At 48.4% G+C, this 25,296-nt stretch overlaps 1 protein-coding gene across 1 annotated transcript in view; it reads left to right on the forward strand.

The window, feature by feature from the left end:
* The first annotated feature begins 1,061 nt into the window (after positions 1–1,061).
* The window catches only part of LOC144141807 (histone-lysine N-methyltransferase PRDM9-like), a 29,984-nt gene continuing 5,749 nt past the window's right edge, over positions 1,062–25,296 (forward strand). The window contains exons 1-7 of the mRNA XM_077673300.1: positions 1,062–1,191; positions 1,529–1,618; positions 12,451–12,558; positions 13,963–14,067; positions 15,018–15,094; positions 16,328–16,516; positions 17,590–17,842. Coding sequence (XP_077529426.1) covers positions 1,062–1,191; positions 1,529–1,618; positions 12,451–12,558; positions 13,963–14,067; positions 15,018–15,094; positions 16,328–16,516; positions 17,590–17,842 — 952 coding nt within the window. The remainder of the gene's footprint in view (positions 1,192–1,528; positions 1,619–12,450; positions 12,559–13,962; positions 14,068–15,017; positions 15,095–16,327; positions 16,517–17,589; positions 17,843–25,296) is intronic.

A 25,296-nucleotide genomic window follows, 5' to 3' on the forward strand; every position in this document is an offset into this window, starting at 1 on the left:
CCCCCCCCCGTAGCTTTGTCTCCATTGCCACAGAAAGTTGTCCCCGAGTATACAAGCTAACGTGCGATAAAAGTAAACAGAAAGGCGACACAGCATGCGCCGATACGATAACGTCGTGCGATCGCAACTTGAAGCAGTCGAAGCTGCGGGAATGCCGCTATTCACCGACTTGAGCAACAGGCACATCGAGCTGGGCGCGGGCCGGCCGCGCAGATGCGCATTTGAGGCCTGCTTCAAGCACGGAGTAAAAAACGATGTTCCGAGCTAACCGAAATCAAGGCTTAATTTCAAGCTCCTCGCTTGACATAACTAGCACCTAACAGATATCTTTAGCACCTCATAGATATCTGAAAGGGGCAGGTAGTACATGTAGCACACGGGGATGCGCGCCAACAGAAAATACGCCTCGGGCATGCAATGCCGCTTCATTACAATGAAAGAGCAAGTGGCGGCTCACCTGGAATACAGTAGTCGTTTTGAGCGAATTGCTTTTGGCAAACTTGCAATACGCACGTCACATTTTTCACAATCCGTACGTTCAGTGCCACAACGCTGTGCGAAGCGCGTCGTCTGCTTCTCGCGGGAAGCGTTAAAAGGATGCACTGCTGTGCTTACATCCTGCCGACACGCAGAAGTGCACCAACAAAACTTCTTACACCTCCGCGTTTTCGTCTTCGGGGTATTTTTAATTGTATCACGACAACTACGCAGTTACGACGACCAACACTAACCCGGCCACACGACGGGCCACGGCACGCCACGAAGTCGGGCAAGCGCCAAGTCGGGAAGCCGATCTGATTAGGGCGATGCTCGCGACGGACGCCAGGTGGCGAGCACAAACATAGGGTCACCAATTATTAAATTTAAATTTAGGTAACGGCACTAAAAAATGCTTAACAACTAAAAAATGTAATATATAATGTTTTTGGTGTCATTCTTTGCAGTCTTTGGTAATTTTGTTTCATGTAAAAAGCTCCGCGGCAGAGCAGACGATACTTTGTACGGCGGCAGACAGACCTTCAACTCAGCTCCGTTCAGGTCACCTGTTTACGCTTTCCAAAATGACCACAGAAGTTGACATTGAGAAGATACGACCGTATTTCACCGATGATGAGTGGGAGAACCTTCCAGACTTCGCCAAGTATCGCTACGCAAATATAAAAGTCAACTACGAGCTTATGCTAAACGTCGGTAAGTGACCCCAATTGATGCGCTTTTCACCCTGGCCTGTTCTTCACACAAATCGTTCTCTCTTGCAACTTTTAAGGGATAAGCTCTATTCTTGCACGTGTTTATGGTGCATATTTTGAGAACAGGCATATCCAGGGTCTCAGGGCAACCACAGAGATGACCCACGAACTCGCATGTTCCCTATTGACGTTTTTCAGCTGTAGGAGAAAGCTACACATACAATAAATAAACAGGGTCAGTTCCTTTGGTTTCGCCACTTTGGCCGATCTGTGGCTATCTTTATACCGCATCTCTCTTTAAAAGCCTATAATTGCTAATGAAATGTCTTCAACCGCAGGTCTGACGCCACCAATTCCCGAGTTCCTGAAGGCCAAGCCTTCTGCACAGAAGCCCCATGTACGAGATGGCTCCCGGACATTCGCAGAAGGCAAGTGTTTCTATTTGAACAGGATTCAATTTCACTCAGTTCACGCGATATCAAACATTACATATTGCTTCACCTGTGTCCATATTTCACTAGAAGTTTCTCCGAAGTGTTTCGGTCGTCTACTTTAAGCCTTTTAAAGCCAGGATACTTATCGCTTGATGAAAATATAAGAGGAAAGCAGGGTGCCTGTTGCATTAGCACAGCTCCACGGCAGCCTTCGCGTAGGTTATGTGAGTCATTGTTTGCGTGGCGTTGATTCTGGGATCAGCCAGAGACAGTACACGGGGCCTACAAGTTACGGAGTCACTCAGTGGCATTGGGGGCTACTGGTGAACCACTTACTGTCCCACACTTAGGCCACGATACCTGCAGGTCGGCCACATGACCGAGTGGGGGAGAAGGAAAGGGGACAAAAAGTGGTAAGGTATTCGGAAGAGTGCTTACACAGGAAGGAGGGTGAAAGACGCGGGGGAAGTGGGTAGGAGAAAAGGGGAGTAGGGAAAAAGGAAGGAAAAGTGAGAGAGTTACGAAAGAATGCAACGAGTGTTGGGAAGAGTGCGTGCACAGGAAGGTAGGGCGAAAGGGGAGGGGGAGGTGGGTAGGAGAAAAGGGGAGTAGGGGAAGAGGAAGGAAGAGTGAGAAAGATACGAAAGAATCAAACGAGTGTTGGGAAGAGTGCGTACCCAGGAAGGTAGGGCGAAAGGGGAGGAGGAGGTGGTTATGAGAAAAGGGGGGAGGAGAAGAGAAGGAAGAGTGAGAAAGCGACGAAAGAATGAAACGAGTGTTGGGAAGAGTGCGTACACACGGAGGTAGGGCGAAAGGGGAGGAGAAGGTGGGTAGAAGAAAAGGTGAGTAGGGGAAGAGGAAGGAAGAGTGAGAAAGTGACGAAAGAATGGAACGAGTGTTGGGAGGAGTGAACACACAGGAAGGTAGGGCGAAAGGGGAGGAGGAGGTGGATATGAGAAAAGGGGGGAGGGGAAGAGAAGGAAGAGTGAGAAAGCGACGAAAGAATGAAACGAGTGTTGGGAAGAGTGCGTACACACGAAGGTAGGGCGAAAGGGGAGGAGAAGGTGGGTAGAAGAAAAGGTGAGTAGGGGAAGAGGAAGGAAGAGTGAGAAAGTGACGAAAGAATGGAACGAGTGTTGGGAGGAGTGAATACACAGGAAGGTAGGGCGAAAGGGGAGGAGGAGGTGGATATGAGAAAAGGGGGGAGGGGAAGAGAAGGAAGAGTGAGAAAGCGACGATAGAATGAAACGAGTGTTGGGAAGAGTGCGTACACACGAAGGTAGGGCGAAAGGGGAGGAGAAGGTGGGTAGAAGAAAAGGTGAGTAGGGGAAGAGGAAGGAAGAGTGAGAAAGTGACGAAAGAATGGAACGAGTGTTGGGAGGAGTGAATACACAGGAAGGTAGGGCGAAAGGGGAGGAGGAGGTGGATATGAGAAAAGGGGGGAGGGGAAGAGAAGGAAGAGTGAGAGAGCGACGAAAGATTGAAACGAGTGTTGGGAAGAGTGCGTACACAGGAAGGTAGGGCGAAAGGGGAGGAGGAGGTGGTTATGAGAAAAGAGGGGAGGGGAAGAGAAGGAAGAGTGAGAAAGCGACGAAAGAAGGAAACGAGTGTTGGGAAGAGTGCGTACACAGCAAGGTAGGGCGAAAGGGGAGGAGGAGGTGGTTATGAGAAAAGGGGGGAGGGGAAGAGAAGGAAGAGTGAGAAAGCGACGAAAGAATGAAACGAGTGTTGGGAAGAGTGCGTACACAGGAAGGTAGGGCGAAAGGGGAGGAGGAGGTGGTTATGAGAAAAGAGGGGAGGGGAAGAGAAGGAAGAGTGAGAAAGCGACGAAAGAATGAAACGAGTGTTGGGAAGAGTGCGTACACAGGAAGGTAGGGCGAAAGGGGAGGAGGAGGTGGTTATGAGAAAAGGGGGGAGGGGAAGAGAAGGAAGAGTGAGAAAGCGACGAAATAATGAAACGAGTGTTGGGAAGAGTGCGTACACAGGAAGGTAGGGCGAAAGGGGAGGAGGAGGTGGTTATGAGAAAAGGGGGGAGGGGAAGAGAAGGAAGAGTGAGAGAGCGACGAAAGATTGAAACGAGTGTTGGGAAGAGTGCGTACACAGGAAGGTAGGGCGAAAGGGGAGGAGGAGGTGGTTATGAGAAAAGAGGGGAGGGGAAGAGAAGGAAGAGTGAGAGAGCGACGAAAGATTGAAACGAGTGTTGGGAAGAGTGCGTACACAGGAAGGTAGGGCGAAAGGGGAGGAGGAGGTGGATATGAGAAAAGGGGGGAGGGGAAGAGAAGGAAGAGTGAGAGAGCGACGAAAGATTGAAACGAGTGTTGGGAAGAGTGCGTACACAGGAAGGTAGGGCGAAAGGGGAGGAGGTGGATATGAAAAAGGGGGAGGGGAAGAGAAGGACGAGTGAGAGAGCGACGAAAGATTGAAACGAGTGTTGGGAAGAGTGCGTACACAGGAAGGTAGGGCGAAAGGGGAGGAGGAGGTGGTTATGAGAAAAGAGGGGAGGGGAAGAGAAGGAAGAGTGAGAAACTGACGAAAGAATGAAACGAGCGTTGGGAAGAGTGCGTACACAGGAAGGTAGGGCGAAAGGGGAGGAGGAGGTGGGCAGGAGAAAAGGGGAGTAGGGGAAGAGGAAGGAAGAGTGAGAAAGCGAAAAACAATGAAACGAGTGTTGGGGAGAGTGCGTACACAGGAAGGTAGGGCGAAAGGGGAGGAGGTGGTGGGTAGGAGAAAAGGGGAGAGGCGAAGAGGAAGGAACAGTGAGAAAGCGACGAAAGAATGAACGAGGGTTGGGAAGAGTGCGTACACAGGAAGGTAGGGCGAAAGGGGAGGAGGAGGTGGGTAGGAGGAAAGGAGGAGGGAAGAGGAATGAAGAGTGAGGAAGGGACGAAAGTATGAAACGAGTGTTGGGAAGAGTGCGTACACACGAAGGTAGGGCGAAAGGGGAGGAGAAGGTGGGTAGAAGAAAAGGGGAGTAGGGGAAGAGGAAGGAAGAGTGAGAAAGTGACGAAAGAATGGAACGAGTGTTGGGAGGAGTGAATACACAGGAAGGTAGGCGAAAGGGGAGGAGGAGGTGGATATGAGAAAAGGGGGAGGGGAAGAGAAGGAAGAGTGAGAAAGCGACGAAAGAATGAAACGAGTGTTGGGAAGAGTGCGTGCACAGGAAGGTAGGGCGAAAGGGGAGGAGGTGGATATGAAAAAGGGGGAGGGGAAGAGAAGGACGAGTGAGAGAGCGACGAAAGATTGAAACGAGTGTTGGGAAGAGTGCGTACACAGGAAGGTAGGGCGAAAGGGGAGGAGGAGGTGGTTATGAGAAAAGAGGGGAGGGGAAGAGAAGGAAGAGTGAGAAACCGACGAAAGAATGCAACGAGTGTTGGGAAGAGTGCGTGCACAGGAAGGTAGGGCGAAAGGGGAGGAGGAGGTGGGCAGGAGCAAAGGGGAGTAGTGGAAGAGGAAGGAAGAGTGAGAAAGCGAAAAACAATGAAACGAGTGTTGGGGAGAGTGCGTACACAGGAAGGTAGGGCGAAAGGGGAGGAGGTGGTGGGTAGGAGAAAAGGGGAGAGGCGAAGAGGAAGGAACAGTGAGAAAGCGACGAAAGAATGAACGAGTGTTGGGAAGAGTGCGCACACAGGAAGGTAGGGCGAAAGGGGAGGAGGAGGTGGGTAGGAGAAAAGGGGAGAGGCGAAGAGGAAGGAACAGTGAGAAAGCGACGAAAGAATGAAACGAGTGTTGGGAAGAGTGCGTACACAGGAAGGTAGGGCGAAAGGGGAGGAGGATGTGGGCAGGAGAAAAGGGGAGTAGGGGAAGAGGAAGGAAGAGTGAGAAAGCGAAAAACAATGAAACGAGTGTTGGGGAGAGTGCGTACACAGGAAGGTAGGGCGAAAGGGGAGGAGGAGGTGGGTAGGAGAAAAGGGGGGAGGCGAAGACGATGGAACAGTGAGAAAGCGAGGAAAGAATGAAACGAGTGTTGGGAAGAGTGCGTACACAGTAAGGTAGGGCGAAAGTGGAGGAGTAGGTGGGTAGGAGAAAAGGGGAGAGGCGAAGAGGAAGGAACATTGAGAAAGCGACGAAAGAATGAAACGAGTGTTGGGAAGAGTGCGTACACAGGAAGGTAGGGCGAAAGGGGAGGAGGAGGTGGATATGAGAAAAGGGGAGTACGCGAGTAGGAAGGAACATTGAGAAAGCGACGATGAATGCAACGAGTGTTGGGAAGAGTGCGTACACAGGAAGGTAGGTCGAAAGGGGAGCTGGAGGCGGGTAGGAGAAAAGCGGGAGGGGAAGAGAAAGAAAGAGTGTGAAAGCTACGAAAGAATGAAACGAGTGTTGGGAAGAGTGCGTACACAGGAAGGTAGGGCGAAAGGGGAGGGGAAGGTAGGTAGGAGAAAAGGGGAGTAGGGGAAGAGGAAGGAAGAGTGAGAAAGCGACGAAAGAATGAAACGAGTGTTGGGAAGAGTGCGTCCACAGGAAGGCAAGACGAAAGGGGAGCGGGAGGTGTGTAGGAGAAAAGTGCAGTAGGGGATGAGGAAGGAAGAGTGAGAAAGCGACGAAAGAATGAAACTAGTCTTGGGAAGAGTGCTTACACAGGAAGGTAGGGTGAAATGGGCGGGGGAGGTGGGTGGGAGAGAAGGGGGAGGGGAGAGGAAGGAAGAGTGAGAAAGCGACGAAAGAAAGAAAATTGAGAGGCACATAGATAGAAAAGGCGGAGGGTGTAATCGCAGGGAGAGGAAGGCATAAAAGACAAGTTAAATGAAAGCAGGTAGCAGAGGAGGGGAGTGGAGCCTACTGGGAGCAATAAGGGTGGGTGGTAAGGAAGAATTGACGGAAGTTGGGAAGAAGGGTTGCCATAAACACAGTCGTTTCCGGCACCGTTTGCAACAGAGTAAGCGCAGATGGAACGAACTTGTTTCGGCAGTTTCCACTGAATTTCACGGCTTGGAATCGGAAGCTGATTTTCCGCAATATTTCAAGCTTGTACAAAACCTTGCCTCACGGGATGTCCCCCGTCGAGCCGGGGAACCTCCATGTCCAGGAAATTCACTTCGGAGTGTTTTTGTTGTACGTTCACTTCCCAAAGGTGAGAGCAACTGCGTGTTTTGAAAGGTTATTTCCCAAAGGGGAACGAGAAAAAAAAAACAATTTGTTGACTACAACACACGTCCAAACTGAGCCAACTATTATTATATAGTGCATGGCTGCTGACTTCTTCGGAGGTATTCCTAAAGCGGGCAGAAGAGGGGTGGAGGCTATTTAAGCAAAAACAAACAACGGCGAATTCGAATATTTCGGAGTAGCTGTTTTCATGAGCATTGTGAATCTAAAGGAGTTAATGCTAGAGGAAGAATGAGGAGTTTTTTTTTTAATTTACACAAATTGGCGGCCTTCACAGTGCTTGAAGCCGCGTGTTTCGCTGCTCGGGTGGCCCAGTTGATGCGTTTTTGCTGGTACTGCATATTTCAAGCTGTTCATCGCGCATTCCCTCTGCTCTGGAGTACCTGAGAAGAGGGGGGAGCGGTGGTTTGGGCAGACAAATACGAGGTGGTGGTTTGTGGCTGGGGTGGAGCAGTCAGGGCAGAAATTTTAAGTGCGAATGCACTTCTTAAGCGACCCTGAACCTGCGTCCACCGGCGATGTCCGCATAGCATACCCACGTGGGGGATTGGCCAGGAATCTCCTCGTCTTCCTTGGCAACGGGGGGAGATGGGCGCGCGCTGCCTGGCCGCTGACATGGCACATACCCACGTGGGGGATTGACCAGGAATCGGGCGTGAGAAGGGCTAATGCACCCGCTTAAAGGAGTACTGACACGAAATTTCAAAGCTGAGATCCGACCTAGCAATCAAGTACAACGACAACACAAATAGGTGTCTGTGAATAAATGCATCTTTCTTTCTTTGTAGTTGTGTATGTGTGTGTGATCTCTCTTTCGCGAATATTACCGAACCGCGCAAATTCAACTCGTGCATTCGTACTTTCACATTCTTCCCCTCGGGGAAATGCGGGGAATTTTTGGTGACACGGCTGTGAGAAATTTGGGACACGACGGTGAAAATGGGAATTTGTTTGTAGATGCCGCCAGATGCGGGATTATTTTTTCGCAGAGGTTGGTGTGGAGGATAGTGTTCTCGGTGGGTGTGTCGGCAGTGCGATAAGGTATCCCAGTAGGTGGCTGGCAATGGGTGTCGCGTGTCTTTCGTGGTGGGCAAGTCTTCGGCCTCGTCTAAGGCGCCCAGTAGTTGACTTCGTGGGCCGCAGCGTGTGCTGCTTCATTTACAGGTAAGGAGGCGTGAAATGGAGTACGGGCGATGGTAGAGGGTATTCTCAGCCCTGTCGAAGCTTGAGGGCAGGTGGGGAATTCTTCCAAGAAGGTAACTTCGGCAGGCCCGCCATTAGTCGGTGGTAATGGTGAGGCAGTCGAAGCTAGCATTCTGTATGCGTGAGCGCTAATGCCGTAGTTTCCGCTACAGCTGGAAGTACGTAGCTGCTTGTGGCTGCGGGGAAGAAGGTTGCTTGGTTTCGACGACTGCATAGGGTTGCATAGTTAGGCGAGTCAGCGATGTCGGTTGGGCGAGTGTCGTTGGCCGGTGAGTATTCCTCACCGAATTCCGACATTCTTTGTTGATTTCGGGGCACATAAAGGCAGCAGGCTAAAAACCAAGAAGGCAGAAGAAGCAACGAAAGGGCCTGACTGTGGCGAGTGTGCGCCAAAATACCTTTTATAATTGAGTTTCCGGATACACTTAAAGTGTCATTAGAGCTTCACTGAAATTTTTTCTTTGTTCCATGCCTTCGATGAAGAGTTCTGTTTCAGGCATCGTTCCTGGATTTTATATTTTGTTAATGGGTCTACATTACAGATGCGGGCGCAAGTAAGTTGCCTCCGGATCCACCCAAAAGGTTTCAGGTATGATCAAAAGAACTCCATTTCGCAGTGTTTGAAATTACCAATGTTCACATGCCTAGCAAGAAGCCCTGACTATATATATATATATATATATATATATATATATATATATATATATATATATATATATATATATATATATATATATATATATATATATATATATATAGATATATATATATATATATATATATATATATATATATATATATATATATATATATATATATATATATATATATATAGATATATATATATATATATATATATATATATATATACACACACAAAGAAAATGCCAGCAGTCTACAACGCCAAAGAATGCATTGGGGAATGGTTAGACAAATTTTTTTACCGTTAGTGACGTTACATTATTATTTTACATTATTATTAATTACGTGAGAAAGAAAGAAAAACACGCGCCCAGAGTGGGGACCGAACCCACGCCTTTCGAACCTCCGCGTCATTGGTTCGGTCCCCACTCTGGGCGCGTGTTTTTCTTTCTTTCTCACGGAATTAATAATAATGTAAAATAATAATGTAACGTCACTAACGGTAAAAAAAATTGTCTAACCATTCCCCAATGCATTCTTTGGCGTTGTAGACTGCTGGCATTTTCTTTGTGCATTTCCTAACGAGCCCCTCATTTCCAAACCCTATATATATATATATATATATATATATATATATATATATATATATATATATATATATATATATATATATATATATATATATATATATACATGCACGATGTAAGTCTAACTAACGGATATGTCTTTCTACGTAAATGTTGTAATTCTATGCCATTGTTACAAGTTGCTGGAAATTCTAGTAGTACCGCTTACACAATTCAGAAGTTTCTCTATTTTAGAAAAACGACGATATCTGCAGATATACTCAGATGCCATTCACCCGCGTGTATTTGTTGCATAGGCGCCCCTTGCGGACTCCAATGCTGCTTGCGATGGAGCAACCGCAGAAGCGAAAAAAGCCATGAGGAAGAAAACGGCCCGTGGGCCCCGTCCAAAGAACAAGGGGACTGGTTCCCGAGGCCCTGCAAAGACCAGGGGCAAAAAGGGTGAGTGGCGTCGGTTCTTTTTTGTTGTTTTTGTATCACAGAAATTGCAGGACGTCGAGTGGATTTTTTAAAATTACACCTTTTCGGATGATTCTTTTACTGGGGAGAAGAGTGCCAAGGGAAAGTAGTTTTAGTTCGGAAGTAGTCAGACACAGCATTTCAGTTTCTGATATATCTGTAAAATTTATTAATAAAGCTTGGGTGAGAAGTATTTTCGTAGGGTGAGAATGTGTGGATACCTAGATCAGGATTCATTTAATTTCATGTATTAAAACTTAAAGGTACACTAAACTGAATTTGTAAAACCTCTGTTTTTTTTTGCATTCTATACACTGGATCATATAAATAGAGTGTGCATCATTTACCGAGTCGACAAAGAAGTATTTAAACTATATTAGCTCAAGGAATCAAAAATACCACGTAGAAATAGCGGTGGCCGCTACAACAGCAATAACGCGTATTCGGATTGCTATGGGATTAGGCGATGTCAAATATTTTAGTTCAAATCAGTTTCCATTAAGACTATGTGCAACAACATTCTTGGTATTTACTTGAGAGAGGAGAGAGCAGGGCTAAGGCAGGGCTCCGTTTATTTCGGCGTTCCAGACCAAGCATTGAACAGATCCAACCCCGATTATGATGATGATGATGATGATGATAAGTGGGAGGAGGAGAAGGGGATGATGGCGCCATGCAAGGAATGCCATGAAAGCGAACGATGCGTGTGTGCATGGCTGAACATCCTCCGCGTCATTGGAGACGCACAGCTGCGTGGCGCTTCGCCCCCGCACCCCTTGGAGCTTGCGTGTGTCCTCCCTGTGTCGTTAGACACAGCCGAGAGTCGCACCTGGTCGAGAGTCGGCTGATTCGGCACTGTGCGTGCGAGCAGTCCGTGCTTATCTCAACACCACGACGAGAACTCGCCAGCGCGTCGGTGTCAGTCTGTCAACTCGCGTATGAAGCGATGAACATTGCAGGGGAAAATGGTTTATTCATTGCAGAAAACGTTGTTAAGTGCGACATAATCACGAAAAAAGCTACGCCTAACCACAGATTCGATCTTGCTAATTGCGACACACTGCACCCTATTCTCAACGCCATTCCGTTATAGCCCAGCGCTGTCGGGTATTGAAATAATAATTAGGTATCGTATAGCGAGTTAATTTCTTAGTTTGGCAAACACTTGAGAGAGGAAAGTAGGGCTAAGGCAGGGCAGCCTTTATTCCGGCGTTCTCCACCAAGGAGTCAACAAGAACCAGCCACGAGGGCTATGATGATGATTGTGCGCGGCAAGGGTTGCGACGATGCAAGCGAGCGATGCGTGGCTGCAGTGGCTGAACGCCCTCGTCGTCATCGGGGCGCAAAACAGCAAGGCGCTTCACTACCCCCTCTGGAGCTTGCCTGCCTCGTCCCTGTGGCGTAAAAGCCGTGTTCGCGCCAGACCGAATGTCGCCTTACTCGGCACTGCCCACAAAAAGTCGGTGCAACAGCACCCCAAAGAGAACTCGCCAGAACGCCAGATTCAGTCGGCCAGTTCGCTCGTGGAGCAGTGACGGCGGCAGTGAAAAATGGCGAATTCTGTATACAAAACATCACTAAGTACAAATAAAAAAAACCCAAGCCTGACTCAGGATTCGACCACCCATGCTTCAGACCATTCTGCCTTAGCCCCACCGCTGTCGGGGATGGAAATGTAAGGTATATATTGTATAGCCTGTTTTTTTAGTTTTCCATTCCCAGTAGCTTAGATGACTATTTTTTAAATAAGGCTTCCGCAGTAGTAGCGTCCCCAAAATTGCCGCAACAACTTATTGCTAGCGCTACGAAACCTTATGAACGAAAAAAGAGAGCAAAAGTGTGGTCGTGCACCTGGCCGCTCTGCTAGTTCACCCAAAGCGAAACGTGCTCCCGTAGCTTGGTTGTAAGAAGTAAAATAAACGTTCCGGTTGATTTTAATTCCTTAGTACCTATGTTACTTCGCTGACCTTTTTTCCCGCCTCTATTTGTTCTTACATTTTCTACTAGCGTAGCAGCCAGCGAAGCGTTGCGTGTTCGCTTGTGTGCAGTTACAGTGCCTGCAGAGCATTTACTAAGCTTGGTACAGTCTACAAACTAACAAACTAAATGCACCTTCTTTCAGGCACAATCCATGTTGAGGCTTATTTAACATACAAGGAAAAGAAAACATACAAGTAAAAGAAAAAAGAAAACGAAGACACCTGATATAACTGTTGCTTCTAGTCTCACTGATGAATGAGCCGAGTAGGCTCCAAAACATTGGGACTGCTTTCAATAAACGCACTTATTTGGTGTATCTGCCTGTTCCTAAAGTTTAACCCAACCACACAGTGTTCTGGTAAGATGTTCACATTCAGAGCGTGAAATGTACGCCAGGCAGGAGGGCTTGCTGTAGGTTTTTAAGTGACAGGTGGAACAGGAGAGGGCTCAATACGTCTCCTTGAGACTCTTTTTTGCATAGCATAGTACGAAGTTGGGCGGTTTGGAGTGCACATAAAGAGTTTTCGCTTTTGCAGGTACCTTTCTGTCCACGCGTAACGTTTTCAATCGAGACCAAGAGCATCGAGGGATAATGGGACCGCACCAAGAAAAACTCATTTGACGCAGATTAGACATCAAGGAATACTGCGATGGGAATATGGAAATCGTCTTCTAGAGGCGAAACTGCTGCAGTTACATTATCCATCGATTGCGGAAATCTACGCTCTTGTGCAGTATATTTAACCTGTCTAGGAATTACGGGACCTGCATGCAGTTCTTGCACCCGTGGAATGCACAGGTTAGGTGGATGATATTCAACTGTACCCCTTCGTATGTTCCCCTTGGCAGAACCTGGTCTCAGAGAAGCAGCGGCACAGCGCTATCCCAAGCGTGACCGCAAGGAGATCCGCTACGAGGAGGAAAGCGATGACGGCGGCTCACCGGGGCAGGTTGGCGGTGAGTGCAACAGACTTTGCATAGTGAGAATCTCGCAGGCTGAGGTGCGTGACACGCATTTGCAGTCTCCGGGAACCGAGGGAGAGCGGCATGTCCGTAAATGAAGTGACAACTGTGCTTACTTCATCCCAGGTGATAGGACTTCATTGATGTGGCTGTAGTGACTCGTCTTGTGTCGGATTTCGCCGCTTTGAGGGTGCGTTAGTTTTTATCTACGTTGTTGTAAGGGTATTTATTTATTTGATTATTTATTCAATTAAATACTCTAAATGACCGTGTGGGAATTCAAGGGGGGATTGTGTAGGGTGGAAATCAGAAGAGAGATAGACTAAACATTTTTCTGAAAACGGGGGAGGCTGAAGAAGGGTGATTAAGAAAACGGGTATGGGTGGCCAGTATATTCCGGTAGGACACATGCTACGGCCGCTGACCCAGCCCGTTCGACCAGTGCAGCCTGGTCCTTGAGCTGGCCGCTCTGCAGCAGGCCCTCCGACTGGTCGTGGGTTGCATGAGTGGGTGGTTAGCGGTTAGTAGGACACCGCCTTACCAAGTAGAGTGTTATTAATGGGGATTTGCAGTGTTTGGAGTATAGGGATTGTAGCGTCAGAGATATGTGGCGTAGATGTTGGTAGTTGTACGCCCTGGTGTTGTGTAGGTGGCGCCAGATGCGTGCGTTCGCGATTGGAAGGGAGGGGGGAGATAGTGGGTACAGGTGGAGGGACTGATGGTAGTCGGAGAGCATATTGGCGTATGTGCGAGGTAAAGGGTGCATGTCTGAGTGTGGGAGGTGATTCATCCCCTCTAGGAATGGCCGCTAGGTTAAGGCGCGGGCAGTGACTTGAGGCACATAATTCCCGGGAAGAGATAAATGTCCCGGGATTCATACGATTCGGGTGTTTGGTAGTGTCGGCCGTTAGGACGCGATGCTTAGGAAGAGGTTCGTGATACAACCCGTGGTGTAGAGACGGCAGGGGGGTTGGGAGTCAGTCCGTATTGTGATGTATGTAGTACAGAACATTTTTGCGTCAGAAAACTACAACAATGGCGTGAGTTTTGTACGTTGGCAACATCGATAAACTGAAAGAACATTGCAAAGATAATGCAAAAAAACAATAAAATTTCTCTAGAGGAGAAAAAGTAGTCACAAAAAGGGCATAAAAATGAGAGAAATACAACCAGTACACTCCACTGTGGTATCGTAGAATGTGGTACATTCAACTGTATACCGAAAGCAGTGGCCTATTTATTCGGCCTGTCGCCCTAAGTTCAACCGAATAAGAGACGGCACTTGGTGATATGCTTTAACAACATTACACTGTAGATGAAATGCCCACAGGTAATTTCATGGGTAGAAGAAGCTGGCATACTTTCCCCTTGCTCGTTGTGCATGCTCGTGTATCGCAGCCCCAGCAGGCGTAGCATCGAGTGGGCATCGCTACCCGAGGCGCAGCCGAAAGGTCGTGGACTACACCGAGGGCGATGGCGACGACTCCGGTTCTGAGTACCTCTGTGAGTGTTCTCTGCTTTAACCCGAACTTCGCAAAATGTAATTCCAAGGACTGCACAATTAAACCCAGGTTCTCGCTCATCCACTTGGTTATATTCACAACCGCAACAAAACGCTGTCTCTGTGGGAAGTACGGGTAGATAGCCATTTTATTTGTTGTGCATTATCTCCAAATGTTCCTAAAAATTAAAAAAATAGTTTTACGCAATGTGTGGCCTTATAAGATCGTCGTATCACTTGAGCAATTTTTTGGCGGCAGAAATAATCTTTCCTCACATAGCAAAGCAGATGGCGCCTGTTTGTCAGCATTTTATTGAGTTCAGTTGTGGTTCAAGTACAAGCTCGCTGCGAGGAAAAAAACAAGGGTTTTTTGCAAAAACTCGGACAGTGATTAAGCAATTGCAAAGGCATAATTTATTCTTCACATATCTCTTTACTCTTCACATATCTCAGCGACCTTATAAAACGGGATCTTATCAAACCGACGTAACACGTTATGCTTTAAAGACATTATTGGCACAGGTCCCAGCTAGAATTATGCTATGTCGCGCGCTCCAATAGTATTCTTTGGCTCTGAATGGATACAATCACTCAAAGTACCGGCAACCTGCCGCTTATATATGGTGTCTCCGTTGACATTAAGCATTATTTCCGCGACGTCCCTCTCTTGCCATGCGTTCGTACAATTGATAATCAGTGTCGCTCAAGGTGCCTTAGGAGAATTTAACGTAATGAAGGGCAGACGTTTTGAACGCGGGCAATAGAATATATCTTGCCAAGCCGTGTTGAATCACGACTAGGGCAGCTGAATTGCAGCATTTGATGGTTTGAAAGTAATATACAACATATTAGAAAGGAAAGAAACTGCGTAACTCTGGAAAGGAAGTGTTTGTGCTTTTTTTGAAATTACCACTGGATTGTCAACAATGCCTGTTCCAACCTTGACGTATAGTCTGCGAAGACTGCGACCAGGACTACCCTGGCGACTGCCCCGTCCACGGCCCCTTGACGCACGTCGAGGACACCCCGGTAGGTTGAATGCACTTCCTGTATTATACGCTGCCTGGATAAGAACTGACCCTTCCAGGTATTCGTAGCGCCCGCCTAAATCACGCTTTTTTGCGTAAGCAAATGAGCCGGACGTTCTCTTCATATTCGTGCTCTGTGTGTGCGGGTGCGTGTGAGTGCGTGCGTGTGTGTGTGTGTGAGGGTGTGTGTGCGTGTGCGTGCGTTCGTGTGTGTGGGTGGATGTGTTTGGGTGTGTGTTCTTTCGCGTGTCTCTGTGCGTGTGTGGGTGCGGTGGCGTGTGTGTGGGTGTGCGTGCGTGCATGTGTGCGTGAAAGCGTGGGCGTGTAGGGAAGTGAGAAACATGCAACTCCGTTTTGTAACTTGGGAATTCAGGAAGGCCAAATGTCCTCTTTTACGTTTCTAATGCAGAACCAAGACAGGGTAAGAGGGACGTAGAATTGTCAGGAGGGTAGACTCTACACCCAGCCAGTTTGAACGCGACTGTAAGATTTTGCGGCGAGTGGCAGCGTCGTCAGGCCACTATACCGCACTTTCAGCGTACTGGCACACTTTTCGTCACTTTTTAGTCGTAGAAAATTAGGAGGTCAAACACTGAGAAAGGTAAAGATATTCGAGGGCTGTGAGGATGCAGATTACAATAAGGCGCAGCCCTCTCTCATTGTCGTGACTAGAACGCGTTATTTGTGCCAGCGGGATCACCCTGCTAGGTCATTATGGGAAACCAGGCTTCTAGAATTACGGTGGCCAAATGCCTGCGCCTATTCTTGAGAACGAGTCCCTGATCCTACAGTGAAAAGGAATGATGAAAATGGTACATTCCCGTACATCAGTAGTTACCCTCATTGGGACCAAACAATGGCGTCACTTCTTAAGAAGAAAAAAATCACTACTCTCAATAAACGAAACCATTAGGATAATGGTTGCCCGGTGTTTATATAGTTCTGACATTTATAGCTACCCCAAGCGTACGTGGAATAATAGGTCACTGTGAACGAGGGTCTCTGGCTTCATGCGAGTGTTTCTACGCAGGGCCGACAGGGAAATTATTTTTATATCAGAATTTTCCGCCCCTTATTTTAGGACACTTCGGTGTTGTATGCAAAAATGGATTCACCTACCATACGTACACATTCTAAGCCTGATGGCTTGCAGGAAGTCGGCTGGGAACTCTAGGAAAAAGGGAAGTAGCGTTTCGGTCCACTGCCCTGAACAGTGCCGTGGTCTTCGGTGCAGGTCCCTGAGGGCGATCCCCAGCGCGCCAACAAGACGGTGCCCGACTGCCTGGTCATCCGCCGCTCGAGTATCAAGGGCGCCCAATACGGCGTGTTCGCTGCCAAGCCCCTGCCAAAGAGGCTGTACTTTGGACCATACGAGGGCGTCCGGGTGGACTCGGTTGACAAGGGCAACGGCTACGCCTGGCGGGTGCGAGACGAGATTCTTGGATATTTGCAGAGAACTCCATGGCGCTGCGATCTGCTGAAAGACCCAATTTTCTACCCAAACATTGATAGTTGCCCTCTTTAAACGAGGGTTATCGGACGGAAACACATACCTGTTAAAAAATTGGAAATAAGAAGACCATAGGGAGCAAAGTGTAGGGATAGGAAAGTAGCCTTTTAGATTAGGGAGCCAATTTGGTTTATACATGCTAAATGCAATAACAAGAGATAGGCAAGATAAAGTAGGAAAATGTTTATTGCTCACCCGATTTCGGGGACCTCGCTGTTTAGCAGGATCTCCCACTGCCCCGGTGTCGCTGAGGGGAACTCTGATAGTTCGCGACGCCCTTACACTCGCACACCATGGAGTGCAGGGTGTTGGCCATCCGGCAGCAGTTGCAGTCATATCACCTGTGCGGCACAAGTATTTTGGCTTGAGAACTCCCCAACGAGGGGGATGCGGGTGTAGGAAGTAGGTGGTGTTTGCAGCCTTGGATATTTTAAAAGGTCCTTTGTGTTCTTGGAATGAGGCTGGTGGGCCACTCGGGAACATGATATATGTGGGGCGTGTTCTTGGTTGGGTCGAGGGAGGCAGATGCGGCTCCACAGTGCTCGCTCAAGAATATTTTCTTTAGATAGTGCACAATGAGAGACAGCGTGGCGTCGTGCAGTGACACAGAACGAAATGAAGTTGGGCTTTAGATCTACTGGGAATGACTGACTCGCAGGGCATAAGGGAGGCGCAGTGGATGCCTAGAGACACAGGCTTGAGGTAGCGGAAGACCGATAACTGCACGGAGAGATGAGTTAAAGAAATGTGTGGCAAAGAACATTTCTGAGACTGCAGGATCGAAACAATTTTAGGTCAGTACAGGGTGGCCTATATGAGGAAGCAAAGATATGTTTGGCTGAAGGTACGGATGGTGAACGTGGCCGGAAGAATTATGACTGACTGCGGGCTGTTGATGGCTTAGGTCATTAGTGGGAGAACATTGTTATATGCTGGCAGGTACCTAAACTACTGCGGCACACTGCTATTCCGATACCATGCCGCAGGTGCGAGGTGCTGGGCGGAGCTTCCTGGTAGACGCCCGCCCACTAGACAAGTCCAACTGGATGCGGTACGTCAACTGCGCCCCCAGTGAAGCAGAGCAGAATGTGGTGGCCTTCGAACGCGCGGGGGCTGTCTACTACCGGACGCGGAAGCCCATAGAGGCCTACGAGGAGCTGCTCGTCTGGTACGGCAACTCCTTCGCCAGGGAGCTCGGGCTCCTCAAGGACAGGGATGCCACAGGGAAGGAGGACAAAGGTGAGGGCACTTCTCCGGCATCTCAGCAGCATCAATGGAGGTGCTGTAATTTGTTTTAAAGACGATGGCTACTTTCTTTGGCTACTTAAACCCAGAAATTTTGGTCTGTCTGTATGTCTGTCTGTCTTTCTGTGACTCGATTCAGCCACCCAGCCGAAGTAAAACAATGCCTGCGCAATAGTCTTGTATAGTCACAGCTAAATCTACCCGTCTAAGTCCTGTGTAATATTCATACTTGTCAACATTGTCGAAGAAGAACATGACATTACGCAAATATAAGACAACAAATTAATACAGAAGTGACATTTGCAGTGCTCCTTTATTAAAAATCAAACATGCTTGACTTTTGCGAAATTAAATACTTCATCAACTGCAGAAAAAAATTCACACCGCCGTCGCCTGCTGTCGCCCGCGCCCCTATAGCTCCTGGCGCCATTTTAAGAAATCAACCGGCAACAGTTACGAAAGGTTCCACTAGATAGGTTCCACGTTCTGATTGCAACGCACGTGGAGCAGCGAAACGCGGTTGTATAAACGTTGAAGTAGGGCGCCTCGATTCACGCGCGTCTTCGCCGTACGGCAGCGTTGGCATCGAGACACCCGGTTTGGAGCAGTAGAACGCGGGAAATTTAAAGTGATTTAAACAAACCTTTGGCGCCTTTACCTTGGGAGGAGCGCGACGCAAGAGGAACAACATGAGAGGTGAGCGGGAAAGCGAAGGGAGGCATTTACTTGGTGAAAGTCGATAAAGGGCATCGTCTTTTGACGACATTTGCAACGAAAGGAGCAGATACGCGGCCAATTTTTTTATTTGAAGCTCAGTGAATTGAGGAAGTAATTCATAGTCGACATAGACGTACAAGCCATGCTTCGGTTAGTACGACTGAGGTCAAATCGCTTACCTGGATCAGGCTGTCCATGGAATCGCGCTGCGCTTGGGTAACAGGTCCCTAATGCTAGTATAAATAAATGAAAATAAGTTTATATTAGAGGGACCAGTGGCTGTAGTAGACTGCTATGGCGTTCGTGGAACTGGCGTTCGCGTGGTTGCGTCAAAACTGGAAGTCACGATACTGACGAGTACTTTTCGGTTTGTAAGCTTGGAGGGTGCGGACGCGGCTTTGATGAATACAATATCCCGATTGTTGGTGCGTCGATCGGGTGTTGGTAGAGGTCTGCGGTGGTATTGTCAATGTAGTATTGTTCAGTTTATTTGTGTAAAAAGAACTGGGCCTTTATCTTGGAAATGGGCATGCTTTGCAACAATAGGCCTGTTTTTGAGAGGGTGAAAGATCCCAGTTCCTGGGCTCATTCAATATCGCGTGTGTTGAGCGTTTTACTGAGGGTAGCTTTGCATTTACCTATGACTAGTTCCTTGCACTGGTCCCGCGTTCCTCGTTGGAAAACACTGTGTTCGTAAATGTTAGGGTGATTTTGTCGGGGTCGATTGTTCCGATTCGTCAATACCTCTAATATGACGACGAGACTATTGCTTACAAATGTCGTGCGTGGCGTTCTATACGAAACTGACCCACGCAGGCGCCACTGAAGCGTTTTAATTGATGTCAATTGTTTGAGCTGCAAGGAGTCGATAAGGCAAGGCTTAAGCATTATTGATGTGCCTATTGCAGGTTAATAACTACAGCTGGTAACAGATAGAAGGTTATGCTTTGTAAGCAAAAAAATGTCTGAAAGGTTAGATTGTGCAGTCAAAGGAAACGGTGGTGTGTAGAAATGTTGAAAACAGTTCTAGTTAAGGGTAGAGCTCTTTATGGAGTTACAGTATGACCTGGTTCAACTAAAACCGTAACTCGGATAACTGGAAACAAATTTCTTTTACACGCTGTTAAAAAACACGTTTTTGTGGTGGCTGGGAAGTTTTCTAGACATGCTCACTCAGAGCATTGCTTCTCGCAATTCTGGCAAATATGAACTCTGCCAGACTGGTTGTAGGTTGATTGAATTTTGCAGAAAACACTGCATAATTACTTCTACTTTATTTACTCTTAATAAGGTGAGCCGGAGTATGCTTCACCTTCTTTCAAACCTTCTGAGAATTGGAATGTGCATTTACTCTGCTTGGGCACCAAGTGGATCCCAGCAAACTACAGCACGTTCTCAAATAGAACTGCCAATACTTCATAGAACCAGGTGTTTTCGTCCTGATACAGAGTCCAGAGCTAAGGCGGGGTTTATCTTGGCAAGGAGGGATAAAACCTCAACGCAAAGAAGTTTTCATGACGGCTTACTTCGATCGTCTTGCGCTCGTCACTTTGCGTAGCGGTGGTAGGACGGTTGGGGCTTCTAGTAATCATTTGTTCCGTCTATCCCTTGCACAAATCGTACGAGCTTTATGTCGTAGATGGTGTAGGTTTCGGGGACAGAGAGGCTAGAAAAACATCATTGACAAATCTCGCTGCTAGTTTTTCAAACATTCCGAGGTAAGGCATGGCCGATGGTGACAATTGCAGAAACCTTTTAACAAGAAACCATAGTTTAACGACAGCTTCACAACTTGCCACTGAAGCGAAGAGGTTTCTCGCATAGTACTTGGATGGTGCTAACGTTTGTGTAGAGGGGAAGGGGGCTGTGACTGTGGCTGGTAACAGCGCTAATATTATCCGTAAAGCGTTTCTGAAAATCCGGATGAAAACAAGGTCCGGCAGGACGCATAACCAGCACTACAAGCAAATTGGGATGGTATTCGTGGCTACGATCTCGGGATTCGCGTCGCACAAACGAGACAGGCGCTTGAGATCTTTATGATGACGGGCACGAACATTTATCCGGACGAGTTAAGAAGTACGACATTGCAGGGACGAGCAGAACAAGATACAAAACTCTCTCCTAAAGATACAAAGTTCGGGCGACGGTGACAAAAGATTACCAGTTCACAGTCTAGAAGTTATTAGTAGACAGTCATGTTCGTCTTCAGACATGTTCAGTGCGATTGTCCACGCTAGGCCGTTAACTTCGTCTCAATGTCCATGACTCGAATCGTCTCCGTTTATCCCGAAATCTAGCCTTTCCACTCTTCGAGATGGTAGAGAAGAGGTCCTGTTGCGGACGCCAGTTGTGATGGTATTCGTGGCTACGACCTCGGGATTCGCGTCGCACAAACGAGACAGGCGCTTGAGATCTTTATGACGACGGGCACGAACATTTATCCGGACGAGTTAAGAAGTACAACATTGCAGAGACGAGCAGTACAAGATACAAAACTCTCTCCTAAAGATACAAAGTTCGGGCGACGGCGACAAAAGATTACCAGTTCGCAGTCTAGAAACCTGGCGGTTACAGATTAAGCGTCTCACTTCGTAGGGCACACTCACGGCTGAGGCGTTCGCCAGTTTCGGTACTCGGCGGCTCTCGGTAGTTCGGCACAGAGGGAACACGACGTCACACAGTCGAATCCGGAGATATAATGCACGGTCGACGACGCCAAGGCTGCCCAGTCGAAGCCGGCGATTTAATGCGCGGTCGACGAATGGCTGGCACTCCAGCCCCGCTCGGTCTACGGGCGTCCTTAACGACGGCCTCGGTAGACAACGGCTACCGCACCTTGCGGGTAGCCCTAGGAATTATTGCTGCTACGAGTACCCCTGCATCGTCACCAGCCACGATCTCCTCTTCCTCCTATTCCATCGCATACCCACAGAGGGCGATTGCCCACGCTAGGCCGTTAACTTCATCGTCGTCAAAGCCATCTTCGATGTGCCACCACCGCTGGGCTCCGTCTCATCACACAAATCTTGATTTCGCCTAGTTACCCTGCACTGCACACGTTTAACCGTTGTTTTGATTACACATATATAGGTAGGTGACAAGTGGGCGTAGATATGCTCCTGATGATGATTATTATATAGAAGGTACGTGTGCACGCGGGTGCGAGCGTGCGTTGTTGGTTTACTTGTATGTATACTTCGTGAAGGCTAGAAATAATATTTCATTTCCACGATTCCAGAAAGAATTTTTAGCGCGCAAACTGCACTCGTTACATATTTCCAGGTTATTAATGGTGTCGGCAGTGCCCTTTAGCGGTCGGCGCGCATGATGCGCATTTCAATCCGCTTCGCTCTCTAGGAGCATCGGCCCTTCGGTACCACGTGACGAGACGAGAATAAAACGGCGTTGTCGCCTGCGCTTTATCAGAGTCCTTCAATGCTTTGAAGGACTCTGGCTTTATCGTTTATGCGTGTGCTTCAGCTCAAGCATACCACGTTAGTAGGCGAGGATTCCATGGCTGCTCCGCCGGCGCCTGGTGCTTCACTCTCGCCATGGGTTGTGCACTGGATGAGCTTTTTCAGCATGTCTTTCAGCGCAAGCGAGAATCAATTGATTTAGTGTATAGCTGTGTGGTGCTCCGGTTTCCCAAAGTGGCCGTGCATCCACACTAGGCATGGTGAGTTGGAGGCACAGACACACGGAATTTTTTATCTATTTAATAGGATCAACTAGTTCGATCTCACTTACTGCTCGGCCTAGCTGGGCTGCTTCCGTGTAGTGCGGCACGGGCTCGTACGAAGGGCTGGATGTTCACCGCAAGCAAACTTCGGCGGCGCGGGCTCGAACGATGGCGCGGAGAACGATTATGACCGGCCGTCTAGGGGTGGCATGCTCCGTCAGGCACGGCTGTTTAATCTCAAAACTCGGCAGCTTCGCTCGATAACTGCCCCTAATACCGGCCAGCAACGACAATCCACGGTTAAGTCTAGCACCGTTTCTTAGCTGTGCAAACGTCAACTTACACACGTCAACCACACTGCTACCATATATGCTTGCTCGACTGGCAGCCGTCTTTATATTCGTACATTTTGATTTATTTATATATAGGCTAACTTTGTCGACTTTTGATTTGCGTCGTGGAGCTTTAATTTGACGCAAATCTCGTCTACGCACGTCCAGGCTTTCACATGGAAGCTCGATTTAGTATAAACAACCCCAGAGAGACATTCTGTGCATAAAAGTGCCGTCGTTCTTGCGGGAAAACATGATGATTTTCCAGCGAAGAGAGCACTACTCAACCGCAACCTTTTGAGCGCCTTCAGCGATTTCACCATAACTGGAGCGCCATATTTGTAGGGGCTCCGTCTGGGAGCTCAAGCCCAACGAACAGTGAACTTGGCTATTGAAGCTGTCCCCGGTGTATTGTTGCAGTGAAATCTACAAGTATCTTTGGGATAGCTGTTGGAGCCACACCCCCCATACGGAAAGGTTTGTAATCTGGTGAAAACCAATCGCCTTCACCGGGCACCAGCCTGGCTGGCTCAGCTGTATGCATCAAATACCATTGCATGCGATATATTCACTGAAAGTTCAATAAAAAGATATTGCAGGATCGTTTACATCTTCTTCCGCGAGAGAGTTTATTTTGGCGAGGTTTGTCACCAAGCCTTGTACGACTATAACCTACAAGCGAGGAATCAGACTTACTGGAGCTACTCTTATCAAGAATCACTATTCATGCTGCAGCTACACTGCCTCCACACAAGCTAAAGGCCAACCAAGACAGCGCGGGAATTTCTCAGGCACGCGCTTTTTTTTTGTTATGGGAATTGGCCATGCCCCGAGTGTTCGTTCCTGTTTTGTTTTTTGTTTTCGTTTAATGCACTATATCGAACAGTCCGCGCAAAGCGCTTATTCCGGTTCATCTTTTTCAATTGATTTCGTTATGATGAAACCGGCTGAATATGTTTTTGTGTTATATTCTTTCGGACTTACGCACGATATCGAAATCGTGAAACTACATGGAACGCATTAGCGAAGTGTTAGCAGCTGTGGACATTTTTAAAGGAAAGCTTTCTAGCTCTACCAGCCAACGGTCCTTTCGTGGCGTGCGGGAGAACAAACTCCCAACGCAGCTGAGCTGGCGGGGGGAAAGAAGGGGGGAGGGGCAGAGGGTTTTACTCATGGAGCAGACTGTACATAGCGTGGCGAATTTACCCAGCGTTCCCCACGCGGAAGTGCCTACTCGCCGGCGGCGGCGTCAGCGGTACGGCGTTGCCGTCTGCTTTAGCGACGGCTGTTTTGGGCCTGTTTTGGCGCAGCTTCGCGTCCATTGCGCGCTGCCTTCTTATGGCTTGATTAACTTGTGCGGCAACACCTCCAGCGTAACCCGCACTCAACGGAGAGAATTGGTCATTTGAAAAACAGACATTAAAGATTGATTTGCAGGACCGGCAAACAAAATGTACAAACCAGATGCATACATCGGGCCGAAAGATAAACACTACCTTTTGCGCTCTGCCTGACACGAATGGGACTCCGTTTTCTAAATTGGTGAATACCAATTCAGTTGTGTTGTAAAAGGTATTACAAAAGGCGAAAGTAGCAACTGGTTCTTAAATAGCGCTTAAAAATTTCCCTCAGCTTCCTCGCAATTCTCAAACTTACTAAACTAACTAGTTTTAATCGGCATAAGTAGAAATCACTAAGCTCACACACCGAATTGTTTCAGTGTCCGCGCTTGTGTCGCGCGGTGGTGTAGCCCCGAGCTAGCACATCAGGCTAGCTAGGTTCCGCTAGAAGGTTGTCTCCGCTATCTTTCTACCGACTCCCGGCCGGGCTACAGCGGCATCGTCCGCCACTCGAGTCCGGTCGTGGCCGACGCTGCTGCTGCATTCGGCACGCCCCTGCCGCGAATGCCAGGTAACGTCTGGCAGAATCTCTGGTTTCACTCTTTGTAGAGCCTCGTGTGTGAATTAAAGTGACGTCACATGCTCAATTGTTGTGAATGTCGTTTAAAGCTTTGCTTTCCAACCACTTTCACAGCATGGATTGGAGCCAATTTTTTTGCGGTCGATATCCGGGTGGGTGGGCGTTCGGTGGTCGATAGCCTGGCGCGTGCTTTTGCCAGTATGGCCAAGTAACAATGTCAAGCTAAAATCTCTTAATTGAGCACGCCGTCGAGCCATCGGAAGGTGTGCACTTTCTCCTGTGCGAATTGTAAGAGACTGACCCTAAGGGACTCGCGAGAAAGAGAAAATAACTACGGCAGGCGAAACTGACACGGTACAGGGCGGAAATGGGGAATAAATGAGCACCAGGCGAAGCAATGTCGTCGAAAGGACCCAAAAATACAACAGAAGCAATACTAAATTCCTCGCACGGAATCGGCACGCATGGGCAGGTCGCTATCTATAAAGCCGGTCGGGAATCCGAAGCTGTCACGCCGCGGTGGCTCAGGCTCGAGGGATGGGCTGCTTCGCTGTGGCGGGGAACGGCCTCGTACGAAGGGCTGGACGTTCCCCCCAACCAACGTGCTGTGTTTCGGGCTTGAACGGTGACCCGGAGTATGCCACGGTCCCGCTGCTGTGGCTTGGGCCCCAACGATGGACTGGAGTCCACCGCGAGCAGGCATCTGCGACGCGGGCTGCAACGATGATGTGGAGTCCGCAGCGATGAGGGTGCTCCCGCTCGGGCTCGAGCGAAGGGCAGACGTCCGCCGCGACGAG

The sequence above is a fragment of the Haemaphysalis longicornis genome, unplaced genomic scaffold (assembly GCF_048455015.1).
Source record: "Haemaphysalis longicornis isolate Haplotype H1 unplaced genomic scaffold, Haemaphysalis longicornis Haplotype H1 scaffold_6, whole genome shotgun sequence".
NCBI lineage: Eukaryota > Metazoa > Arthropoda > Arachnida > Ixodida > Ixodidae > Haemaphysalis > Haemaphysalis longicornis.